This window comes from Eucalyptus grandis, chromosome 4, assembly GCF_016545825.1.
Source record: "Eucalyptus grandis isolate ANBG69807.140 chromosome 4, ASM1654582v1, whole genome shotgun sequence".
Taxonomy (NCBI): Eukaryota; Viridiplantae; Streptophyta; class Magnoliopsida; order Myrtales; family Myrtaceae; genus Eucalyptus; species Eucalyptus grandis.
This window is the reverse complement of record NC_052615.1, coordinates 36052217-36065263: the sequence shown is the minus strand read 5'-3', so window position 1 is coordinate 36065263 and position 13047 is coordinate 36052217. Positions and strand designations below refer to the sequence as shown.

Genomic DNA, 13047 nt, shown 5'->3' with positions numbered 1-13047 from the left:
AATGCGTTTAATTAATAGTAAAATTTTGGTAACCTATTTATATAGGCTTCTGTGCATTAGTAATGTGTGCTTCTTTTTCCGTGATATGTTTATTTTATTGATAACCTATTTTTATAAAATAGAGTTTTTTTTCTCAATTATTCTTTTATTGGTTAGTTGCGTTTGAATTTGCCTTTTTTAGAAACAAAAAGAGACTGTCTAAATTACATAAAAATCGTGCATTGAAAAAGAAATAAATACACCAAGAGTTGCATTTCCAGAGAAAATGCCTATATACATTAATCAGTGAGTCTTTTTAGGCTGTGCATTACATTGAGAAGATCAATAGGCCTCACTTCCTCCTTCGTCAAAGAAATAACGACCAGAAAATCCCGTTTCCATTCAGCCTTATACCAAAACGAATGATATGAATGGTATTTTATGAACATAGAGGAATAGAATCGTCAAACTTTACGGATGCGTTCCACCGGAAAAGTGAAATATCTTCAAATATGGATCGAATTGAATCAATAAATATTATAAAATGGTTGTTGTTGATCTTGGACTGGAAAATATATAGCTGGAAATTAAATTTGAGGAGAGACAAATTTACCGAAATTTTAAAGGTTAAGATTAATTTGCAAAGACCATTTAGTTGTGAAAAAATAAATCAATGTGGATAATTATAGCCCACCACCGATGATTACATGCGAGCAGTCTTTGATTTTTGAATCCACCAGGCAGTTTTATTTAAGTGGATATTTAGTTCTCACCACGAGGGCCACATTATTAATGGTCTAAATGGGGTTTGGTCTTCATGATTTATATAGATCCTACGATTCCTCCAGCGTAATTTCATGACCCAAACAGTTGGGAGGTCAATATAAACATCTGCTGGGCATCAGCCGGGACCCACTGCGTATTATGGGCCCACTCTAGATCAGATTCGATCTAATATGTGGGCCGGGCCCACTAAGAACTAAGCCATGATTTGGGGTTATGCGGTCGGCCCACAGACCCACTTTCCTTCTTATTGGGCCTCGTGCTCGACTGTGGTGCACACCAGCCCACTCATGTGGTGGTGCGACGACTGCACGAGTTCTTTTCCCCTTCACCCATCACTTTGACCCAACGGCCGCCGAGTGAATTGCCGTTCATTCTCTATAAGTATTTTCCATCGGGAGCTTTCAATGAGCCCAGCATTCAGACACGCACCTTTGCTTGAATGCCGACCGCTGGATATGATGAGACCCACACAGGTTTCATGCGAGTCTTGTCACATTTCTATAATCCAAATTTAATTTAGTATATGTTCTCAGTCTATGTAAATGCAGTAAAAAGCTAACCATCACTCTGGGGCATTCCTACAAATCCCGGAGGATCAATGAGCGTTGGATTGCAAAAAGAAAAAAAATCTCAAACTATTCATTGGAAACCTGGAAAATCTTTGCGATGTATGACATTTTGCATGGAAGATCCAACAAAATGCATGAGAATATGAAGGGCTGTGATCGATTTGGTCTGCCAAGACCGGTAAAGGGAGGCAGGATTGAGAGGCGGAGATCAAATTAGTAATGAAAAAGAGAATAGAATTTTTGGAAAAATGACATAGATGATTGTAAACTTTTAATATATATTTAGAGAGAGAGGTTTGGTATTGAAGAAGCAAGCGAAATGTTTAAGGAGAAATGGACAACCGTGCAAAAGCAATACCATGGAACAATCAATTTTATTCTCAGAGCCAATTTTTTACCAAGCAGAAAAATCTATTTCCAACAAAACCAAGGAAATTACAGCCAAGTGTACAATTCGGCATCTGCAGCAGAATTTCTCCTGTTACCGTGTTAATTTCCATAAATCATCAAAATGTCAATTTTCATCACCAAAACGTGTGCCTCGACATCTAGCAACGCACAAAAATAGTGGATACAGTCCTTGCATTGCTTTAAATGTCTAAACGATGTCATATTTTGTGTGCTGCTTGCTTACTTTTATAAAAATGCCAATTGGCCCAAAAAAATAATAATAACAAAGACGAGTGGAACATGAGGCCTCATAATTTAGCTGTTCCTCATTAAATATAAGTTATCTAATTTAAAAAAAAATTCAAAACCAATAGAACTGACAAAAAAAAAAAAACACAAAAGGAAGAAAAAGTACGAAAATGAATTGTCCTGTAGGCCGTAGTAATCCTTGAGATGGGTTTCCCAAATTACCCACCCAGTTTGAGTGAGATTTTTAAACCCGATGAAAATTTCTTGGAAGAATCATGCGTAGGCATTAAATGTCATGATGCTGATTTTTCAATTTGGCCCCAACAATATAAACTATTATTGGGATTTACCACTGCAAAGTCTTGTTCAACTTGCTTATCTTTTTCTCCTCGGCCAATGGGAATATGTAATGTTTAAAAATATAACAAAAGTAAACTATTCTCTACGTGTCGTGACCCAAAAAATAAACAAATCGCCACTTGCTAATCTTTTTCAAATGCACCTAACATCATTGAAAAGGCCATGCAAGTTGACCATTATGTCTAGTTCAATTATGTGTTCGCTTTAAATGTTATTATTAAGTTATCAATGTTTTCACTAGCATCCAAACTTAGCTACGTGGTTTTGGCCAATAGGTATAGTTCACCTTGTTTTTTTTTCCTCCCTGGGCAACAAGAATTCTTCTCCATTATTTACTAAACAAAGAGAGAGTTAAACTCTCCCGACTATCAATAGCTTCCGAATTAGAATATGTAGGTAAGACCGTCACAGATGTATTTGTCTCAAGTAGTCACCTGAAACTTGAAGGCATCTCTAGATTCCCAATGCAGACAAATGAAATGTACGATACTTTGACAGATTTTTTTGAATTATCAATCAAGTTCCATATGCCTTCATCCTCCCACCTCATCTGCTACTTTCCCTTCTTCCTCTTTATGAACGACACTTTGAATCTAGCACGGAGATACTCAAGTGGTCGTTTCGAGCTCAAAACCATCCAAAATGGTCAAGTAACCATCTTGTTTTACAAGAAGACAACCGTACTTTTCCCGCCTTGAAGTATAAATTGCGAAAAACTTGGTTCTACATGATCATAAAAAGTCTTCACTCCACATAAATGTCATACTAACAAAGCAAACGCTATGTATTATATATTATGAGAAAACATGGACAAATTGAACAACGACTATAATTATTTGAGAGCTCAATTATTTATACCATCACTAAACACGCATCTTTCGTTTATAGCATGAGTCTAGTTTAGAAATATAAGCTCTACTATGTATATGTAATCGTCATATTTTATTTTTATTTTATTTCAAGACCCGCACAGATAGCATCCCGGAAGAATTGGAACGAGAATTTAATGATTTTAATTGGGATGCGGCATGGAATATTTTGTTAGAATATTTAATTAACAAACTATACCTTAATGTAATGATTTAAACTTTTAGAATAGTGAGTTGTGCTCCCTTAAATCCTAAGTTCAAATTTTTTTAGGCTCCGTTTGCCCCCTTAGTTAAATTTCTACACTTACTATTAGGCAAAAAAACCAGACTGAATTTGAGGGGGATTGTTGGAATATTTAATTGATAAATTACGCTTTCATCTGATTTAAAATTTTAGTATAGTCAGTCGTGATCTCACTATGTGGTCGCTCAAACAAATCGGACGCGATCAAGTATAATAAGTACATCAAATCCATGGCACAATTGTGCACAGCCGTTTGTTGAATGATAACAATTATTATATCCTATGGAAGTGGTTAGGGAAAGGACATGACACGCGATAATTATTTATTAAATTAAGTTAGCGATTTAACAAATTGCAGCTTAATTGATGCACCATTAACGTAGCAGAATATGTGCCCTGGTATCCTTATAACATCTCTTTCCCACGCCATATAATTTGTCATCATAGCGCCAAAATCGTGTTCGTGGGCCACTCGAATAAGAAGATAGTCCGTATGGTCCTAAAGTTTTTAATAAATATTGAGAGAGCGAAAAGTTTAAGAAGAAATGGACAATCGTGTAAAAGCAATACCATTGTCAGAGGGAAAAATCAATTTTATTCTCAGAGCGAAAACTTTTACCAAGCAGCAAAGTTATTTCCAACAAAACCAAGAAAATTACACCTAAGTGTACAATTATGGATCTGCAATAGAGCTTCCCCTGTTATAGTGTTAATTTTCATAAATCGTCAAATTGTCGGTTTTCATCACCAAATGATGTGCCTCGACTTGTAGCAACTCACGAGAATAGTAGATACAGTCCTTGTATTGCTTTAAATTTCTAAACCACGTCATATTTTGTGTGTTGTTTGCTTCCTTTCAAGAAAATGCCAATCGGCTCAAGAAAAATTAAAGACAAGTGGAACATGAGGTCTCATAATTAAACTGTTCGTCATTAAAATAAGTTGTCTAATTTTAAAAAATTTCAATTCCAATACAACTAAGAACGTTTGGGCCAAAATTTCAAAGTATGAAAGTGAGTTGTCCCATACTAATCCTCGAGATGGATGTTCCCAAACTGCCCACCTGCTTTGATTGATATTTAAATTAGATGAAAACTTCCTGGAAGAATCATGCCTACGCGTTAAATGTCATCACACTGATTTTTCAATTTGGCACTTGCAATATAAACTATTATTAGGGTTTACCAATACAAAGGCTAGTTCAACTAGAATATATAATGTTTTAGAATATGACAAAAATAAACTATTCTCTACATTTGGTGACCCAAAACATAATCAATTCACCACTTGCTTATCTTTTTCAAATGTGCCAAAAATCATTTAGAAAGTTATGCAATTTGACTAGTTTGTCTAGTTCAATCATGCGTTCGCGTTAAATGGTATTAGTTATTTATCAGCATGTTCACTTATGTCCAAACTTAGCTACGTGGCTTCGACAAGAAGTTTAGTTCAACTTGTTTATTTTTTTCTCGTTGGGCAAGGGGAAGTCTTCTCCATGTTCTTTATTTATTAAACAAAGAGGGAGAATCATGCCTACGCATTAAATGTCATCACACTGATTTTTCAATTTGGCACCTGCAATATAAACTATCATTAGGGTTTACCAATACAAAGGCTAGTTCAACTAGAATATATAATGTTTTAGAATATGACAGAAATAAACTATTCTCTACATTTGGTGACCCAAAACATAATCAATTCACCACTTGCTTATCTTTTTCAAATGAGCCCAAAATCATTTAGAAAGTTATGCAATTTGGCCAGTATGTCTAGTTCAATCATGTAGTCGCATTAAATGGTATTAATTATTTATCAGCATGTTCACTTGTGTCCAAACTTAGCTATGTGGCTTCGACAAGAAGTTTAGTTCAACTTGTTTATTTTTTTCTCGTTGGGCAAGGGAAGTCTTCTCCATGTTCTTTATTTATTAAACAAAGAGGGAGAATCATGCCTAGGCGTTAAATGTCATCCCACTGATTTTTCAATTTGACACCTGCAATATAAACTATTATTAGGGTTTACCGGTTTACCAATACAAAGGCTAGTTCAACTAGAATATACGACAGAAATAAACTATTCTCTACATTTGGTGACCCAAAATATAATCAATTCACCACTTGCTTATCTTTTTCAAATGCGCCAAAAATCATTTAGAACGTTATGCAATTTGGCCAGTATGTCTAGTTCAATCATGTGTTCGCGTTAAATGGTATTAGTTATTTATCAGCATGTTCACTTGCGTCCAAACTTAGCTATGTGGCTTTGACAAGAAGTTTAGTTCAACTTGTTTATTTTTTCTCGTTAGGCAAGGGGAAGGCTTCTCCATGTTCTTTATTTATTAAACAAAGAGGGAGTTGAACCCTCTCAACTACCAACAGCTTTTGAATTAGAACATGGAGGTGGAACCGCCACGGGGTGTAATTGCATTAGGTAGTCGCCTGAAAATTGAAGACGTCTTTAGATTCTCAATGTGGACATATGAAATGTGGATATTTTGTGAGATTTTTTTGAAATATCAGTCAAGCTCTATCTTGCATTTCATCCTCCCATCTTGCCTCCAGCTTTCCCTCTTTCCTCTTTATCAGTGACGCTGTGAATATGGCGTAGAGGTAGTGATCGTTTCGAGGTCAAAAGTATCCAAAATAGTCGAGTAATCTTCTTAGTTTATAAAGAAACTACTGTAATTTCCTCCTATCTTGAAGTATTAATTGTGAAAAACTTGATGCTATGTGATCGCAAAAAGTTTTCACTCTAAATAAAATATAGATAAAATGACAACCGTACATTATATATCAGGAAAAGTAGTGACAAAATGAATAATGACCATAATTATGAGCTCAATATTTTATGCCATCACTATATCAAGTATCACCACTTTAAGATGGATCATTCATTTAAGGCATGAACGTCTAGTTCACCATGTATAACAAGAACCGCTGGAATGCACTTTGCAAAAGAGACGCACCAGTTCCGGAATTTTAGGGTGTGCATAACAAAATTTCTAGAATAGAAATCAATTTCTGGTCAGAAATTGATTTCTCAATTTTTATTCCATGGATGAGTTTATGAGTAAAGAAATATGTTTGATAATAATTTAAAATTTTTATTTCTGAAATAAAAATTCGTTTGATTACAAAATAAAATTTCTATTTCTAGGAGCGGCAATGATTGGTGTCCGGTAGCTAAAGTCTGACGTTCGACGACTGGCATTCGGCATTCGGTGATCGGCGGCGAGCAACCAAAGTTCGAAGTCCGACGTTCGGTGTCCGGCACCAAGTCCAGTGACCAACGACAGGTAGCCAAAGTCTAGAGTCCGACATCCAGGGTTTGACGATAGGAGGCCGGGCAAGTGGGTGGCCAATGGCTGGAGTTCGGTGGTGGGTGGCAAGCGGCCAACATTTGGCGGTCGGTGGCGAGCAAAGAAACGGTCGCCAACGAACATCCGGTAGTTGGTAATGAGCCTCGGCATCCAATGATTGGCGATGAGCAACCAACGACCGATGGGCATCTGCATCCGCGACCGGCGGTTGGTGATGGGTGGTTGGAGTGCGGTGGCCAACGGCCGACATCCGGTAACCGGTGGCCGGCGGCCAACATTCGGTAACCGGCGGTCGGCGGCTAGTGGCCGAGGTTAGTGGCTGCCGACCGGCAACCGGTGGCAAAGCGTTCGGCATCCCACGGTGGCAAGTGGGTAACAAGCGGTGACGAAAATAAACGATGAGAAAAATTTTGATTTCTCATTTCTATTTCAGAAATAAAAGAAAAGCTAAAAACTTTAACTTCGATTTACATTCCAAATTTATTTAAAATATAAATCTGTTCTAAAAATAGAAAAATAAAATTGCGTTACCAAACGAATTTTTGTTCCAAACTTGTTTTGAGAAACAGAAAATGGAGAAATAGATAAACCAAAATTTTGTCATGTGTGCTTTTAGGGTCATGAACCGACAGTTATGAGTAAAAACTTCGTGCAAAAACGGTGAGCCCCATCGACAGCTCAATCCCACGTAGCCAAAAGAAATGGCTTGGGTGGTTCGCGAGGACGCCCACTCCACGCGACGACTAAAACCGGTCATTTTCTCTTAATTTGTCTACTTTTTAACTCCCGATCCATGTGCATCTCCATCTTGTATTGTAAAGTACCAAAAACAAAACCCTTTGCAAGGTCATCTTGTCGGGCTACCCGAATAGAGGCATTCCATTATTTGATATTAACAGAGAGATCGGTTCAAGAATCACCGAACGAGTAAAAATGAAACGTGATCTAGCGCTCCAACACAATTTTGTCCAAAGCAACCAGAAGAGCACACGTCGAAAATGTCGAACAATTCATTTATAGCCCATCCCCAAATATGTGAGTCAAAAAATGGATTTATGTCCTATTTCAACACTTTTAAAGTGTGTTTGAATTTCTTAATCTTTTGGTTTAAAATGAGTGTTGCAAAATGATTGCACAGAACCTAAACTAAAATTTTTAAGCAGAAAAAAATCGGTTAGAGTAAGACAAAAAGACCAAACTTGACCTTTCGGTGGCTCCTCATGCTGAATTTGGGATACATGGCTGCAAAAGTTCACTGTTATTGACAGTTAGCCTAGCGGCACCGTGAAGTTGCTGACTCTGCCATGAAATTGAGGTTCTGTCTCATGCGTGCGGATTGAAATCGTTCAAACGTTCATTTGGGAAAGTATGTTTGTTGCGTTTGCTTAAAATATAGGTGAATTCTGAAGGCAGTCGTGTCTTATGCACTCCGCACCGTGGAGTGGACATTGCGTCCGGTCGAACCCTTCCGCGTGACCATGAGGTTTACGGCTAAGAGGAAGGAAAATGAAGGCGAGAGGAGAGAAAGTAACGACAGAAGCAAGGGACCCCACTTTTAATCGCGACTTTTCTTTTCAAATTTTTTTTTTTTTTTTTTTTTTTTTTTTTGCCTTTTCTGTTCAAGGGTCACAATTTGAATACTGGACGACCCCATTGACATGACAATTCGAGATTCCGTCATATTTTCTCCGGCCGAGACCGGAAGAATTCGGAATAGCAACAACTGTAACTCACTTTGCAAAGCAGAAGCGCTAGCCCAAATAAATTTACGGTCTGGAACCAACAGCGATCAAGACTTTTACCAGTAAAGGGAGCCCCTGTCCGCTCCGATAATTGTACTAGCCTGTGTGCTCTAATAATTCTACTTTTTCCAGGGAGGTCACTTCTTGTGGAGCTCTAATAATTTGCATACTGGCTCGTCTTGTTGGGCAGCCCCAATATAGGCATAGTTCGTTCTTTTCATATTCAAGGAGCGACTCGGTTCGTGAGTTGCTTGAAGGAGTAAAAATGATACGTGATCTACTGCTTAGGCTTTCTTCTGTGATGTTGGTCGCGTCGGTTCTTCTTTGTGTGCTCGCACGCAATTTTGCCAAGAGCAACAAGAAGAGCACACGTCGAAAAGTAGACGATACCGGCGCATCTAGTTCGTCCGCCTCTTCAGTGGGAAGTAACAGCTATGATGTGTTCTTGAATTTCAGCAGCAAGGACACTCGCAAGACCTTCGCGGATCACCTCTACAAAGGCCTCATCAATGCTGGAATCTGCATGTTCACAGACAACAATGAGCTTCCCAAAGGTGAGAAGATCGGCACCAACCTTCTCCAGGCCATTAAGAATAGTAAGATCTCAATCCCAATTCTCTCTCGAAACTATGCTTCGAGCAGATGGTCGTTGAGATGATAGAGGGCATGAAGAGCGTCAGGCACGTTGTCATCTCCTTGGATTCGCGCAGGCTCAATAATTTAACAATGCACCTCATTCTAGGAACAAACGTTGCAAGCAAAAAGATCAGTGCTTGTAATCTCTACCTAACACTCGATAAGAGCCTGCCATATTGCTTACTCTGCCGTATTACTTACTTTGATTTAGCCCAAAAATATAAAATTAAAAATGTATGCCTTCGTAGCACTAATTCCAAAAGTCATCCATCGAGGAAAAAAAGTAAGATGCCAGTCACTTTTTGGGGTCTACAAACGCAAAGAGTTCATCAAAGCGGCCGACTCTAATTGACTCTCTACGTTTGCTGGCTCCCAAAAAATGAGCGGGACGCTCAAACTTTTCCTTTTTAATGGGAAGTCTGGTTCAAGTTGCTTTAACATTTTCAAATGCGCCCAAACTCTCTGCAATATGGCTTGTAAGTCTAGTTTAAAGTGATCATGTGTTTGCTTTAGATGCTATAGCAAGTTATCAAATACGCTCACACGTGTTCTTTTGTTTTTTTGGTCAAAACACGTTCACATGTATTCAAACTCATCTAAAAAGCTCCGCTACAGTTGATTAATCTTCTAGGTTTACAAGGAAACCACCCTACTACTTTCCTTGCCTTGAAGTAGAAATTGCTATTCTGCAGGGTCACAAAAAATCTTCATCAACGAGTAGCAAGTACTATATATCATGAAATTGCACAGACAACTTGAAAGACGACTATAAATATTTGAGAGCTCAATTATTTATACCATCACTAAACATATATCATTCATTTATGGCACCGACGTCTAGTCAAGAAATGTAAGCTTTATATGTGTAATCATCGTATTCTTTTTCGTATGTTTATTCTAGGCGGTTTTCTCATACTGCATTTTAAAGCTGCGTGCGGCAAAAGCTTTATTACTTGACCAATGGATTTGGGGGCTCGTAAATAGAGTCGTAGGTGCGGAACAGGATGGTCCCACGCAGATTTTCGGATCGAAGCGGTGGGCCCCTTCGACGGCTACTTACCCGAAAGAAAGGGCATGGTTGATTTTATTATTAATTTGTCTACTTTTCCCCCTCCCGGTCCGTGCGCACCTTGAAGTACCAAAAACGCAGCTCTCCAGTCATCTTGTTGGGCACCACCAAGTAGAGGCATTTGATTCTTTGATTTTCACGGAGAGATCGGTTCTAGGGTTATTGGAGAAGTAAAAATGAAACTTGATCCAGTGTTTGGGCTTTTTTCGGCAGTGTTGGTCGCGTCGATTCTTCCCTCTGTGCTCGCATACTATTTTGTCAAGAGCAACAAGAAGAGCACGTGTCGAAAAGCAAATGATACCAGTGCATCGAATCCGTCCACTACTTCGACAAGTGAAAACTATGATGTGTTCTTGAGCTTCAGAGGCGAGGATACTCGCAAAACCTTCGTGGACCACCTCTACAATGGCCTCGTTGATGCTGGGATCCACGTATTCAGAGACGACAATGAGCTTCGCGAAGGTGAGATGATTGGAACCAACCTTCTCCAAGCCATTAAGAACAGTAAGATCTCGATCCCGATTATTTCTCAGAACTACGCTTCAAGCAAATGGTGCCTTCAAGAGCTCGTTGAGATGACGGAGTGCATGAAGAGCATCAGGCACGTTGTCTTTCCTATATTTTACAGGGTTGAACCGGCCCATGTGCGACACCAAAGAGAAAGCTTCGGAAAGAATTTTTCCCATTTAAGTAGAAACTATATAAAAGAAGATGTTGACAAATGGAAACGAGCACTCCAAGAAGTGGCTTCCCTAAAGGGATGGGAATCGGAGAAAACCGCTAACGGGTATTTCACTTTCTATCAAAACCTTGTTTACTTTTTTTCAATTGGATCTTGCTTGTAGAGGTGGCTATACATTCGTGTGTTTCTCATCTTGTACTTGCGTTTTTAACTTTTATATGCTGTAGCTTTGTGATAATGAGATAGAACAGGATACGGGTGCTCTTCTAATGCATTTTAATCCGAATCCTTTATAAACATCCACGAAGGAGAATTGGTGAAAATCGTTGTCAAAAAAGTTTTGAGTGAGTTAAAGAAGGCCTTTCAGCTGGTTGTTCCCGAACAGCTTGTTGGAGTCAATAATGCTGTGGAGGATATCTTGAGATTGTTGGATAATAAATACGGTGCCACTCAAATTGTCGGTATTCATGGAATGGGGGTATCGGTAAGACAACTTTAGCCAAGGTCGTCTACAATAAGCTGTTCGACCAATTTCAGCATTGTAGTTTTATTGCAGATATTCGAGAATCCTCGCAGACCATGGGCATTTCATATTTGCAGTATCAATTAAAATTTGATATACTGAAAGAGAAAGATCATGTGTTTAATCAAGATGAAGGAATCCGGATTATGGAATCTAGATTTAAATGTAAGAAAGTCCTAATTCTTCTAGATGATGTGGATGATAACAATCAGATCAAAGCTTTGGTTGGGAAACATGATTGGTTTGAGATGGGGAGTAAAATAATAATTACCACAAGAATAAGGTCTGTTCTTGATGATGCCAAGGTGAACTGCAAGTACGAACTCAAAGAAATTGCTAAGGATGAGTCCTTGATCTTGTTCAGTAGACATGCCTTTAGGAGGGACTCTCCTCCATGTGAATTTGAATCTCTCTCTCATGCTATCGTGTCCACTACCGGAGGACTACCCTTAGCTCTCGAGGTTTTAGGTTCATCTCTGTGTGGACAGAACCAAGCATCTTGGCAAGATGCATTAAAGAAGTTAAAGAAAGTACCGCATGAGAAAGTGCAAGAGAAATTGAGGATAAGTTACGATGCATTAAACTATGAGGAAAAACAGATATTTTTGGATATTGCTTATTGCTTTATGGGATATGGTTTCAAATATGCATTCTACATGTGGGATGCTTGTAATTTTTTTCCGAATATGGGGCTTGAAACATTGAGTTTTATGTCACTAATAAAAATTGGAGATGATGGAATGTTGAAAATGCATGATCAACTGAGAGACCTTGGTAGGGAAATTATTCGTCAAGAAGATTACCATTCTCCTATGAATCGAAGTAGGCTGCACCTCCGTGGGAAAAAGTTGGAAATATTTCAAAGAAATAAGGTAATTCTAACCTCTATCGTTGTTCTACTCTCTTTTGACATGAATTATCTTGGTTGGAATAAATTGTTAGACCTCACAACGGAAATTACTCTCCTAATATTATTTCCTTGATGTGATTAGGTAATAATGGGTTTTGCATCTATACACGGTAGATGTTTTCTATTGATGTTTTCTATCAAGTTAGGGTAAAAAAAAAAAAAAGAAGAAAAAGAAAACTTTTGGTTTAAACAATAAACTCCCTGCTGCTCAGTGGTTACTTGTGCTCTTGGTGTTAGTATTGATTGATTCTAAGTTGTCATTCGACATAATTATTGTGTTTATTTTTTTCCATTGAAATGACCTATTGTACTGCTTAGGATGATAAAATCTGATCTCACCTGAGTGTCAACTTGACAACTATAGAAAGGTAAAGTGGTAATGAGTGTAGCTAACTCGATGCAACATTTGTGAAGGGAATTGAAAATCTTAACGTTCAGGTCCTTGTTCTCAAAGGAGATAGCTCGCGGAGTGAATTCACAACTGAACAATTTGAGAAACTACCGAACTTAAGATGCCTTATTGTGACTGATGCAAAACTGATTGGAGATTCCAAAATCTTGCTTCCCAAGCTACGATTCCTTATGTGGAACGGATGTCCATCCGTGGCTACTAAATTTCATCTAGAGAAATTAGTGGTACTTGTATTACGGAGAAGTGACATTTCAGAGCATTGGGAAGGTTGGAGTTATCTTGAGGTCAGATAAAGAACTTATTTTGTC

At 38.2% G+C, this 13047-nt stretch overlaps 1 protein-coding gene across 3 annotated transcripts in view; it reads left to right on the top strand.

Moving 5' to 3' along the window:
• Positions 1 to 10288: 10288 nt before the first annotated feature.
• The window catches only part of LOC104442198 (disease resistance protein RUN1), a 56404-nt gene continuing 53645 nt past the window's right edge, over positions 10289 to 13047 (top strand). For all 3 annotated transcript variants that reach the window (XM_039311622.1, XM_039311621.1, XM_039311623.1), the window contains exons 1-2: positions 10289 to 12289; positions 12742 to 13023. In XM_039311622.1, the coding sequence (XP_039167556.1) occupies positions 11474 to 12289; positions 12742 to 13023 (1098 nt within the window). In that variant the 5' untranslated portion in view covers positions 10289 to 11473. The remainder of the gene's footprint in view (positions 12290 to 12741; positions 13024 to 13047) is intronic.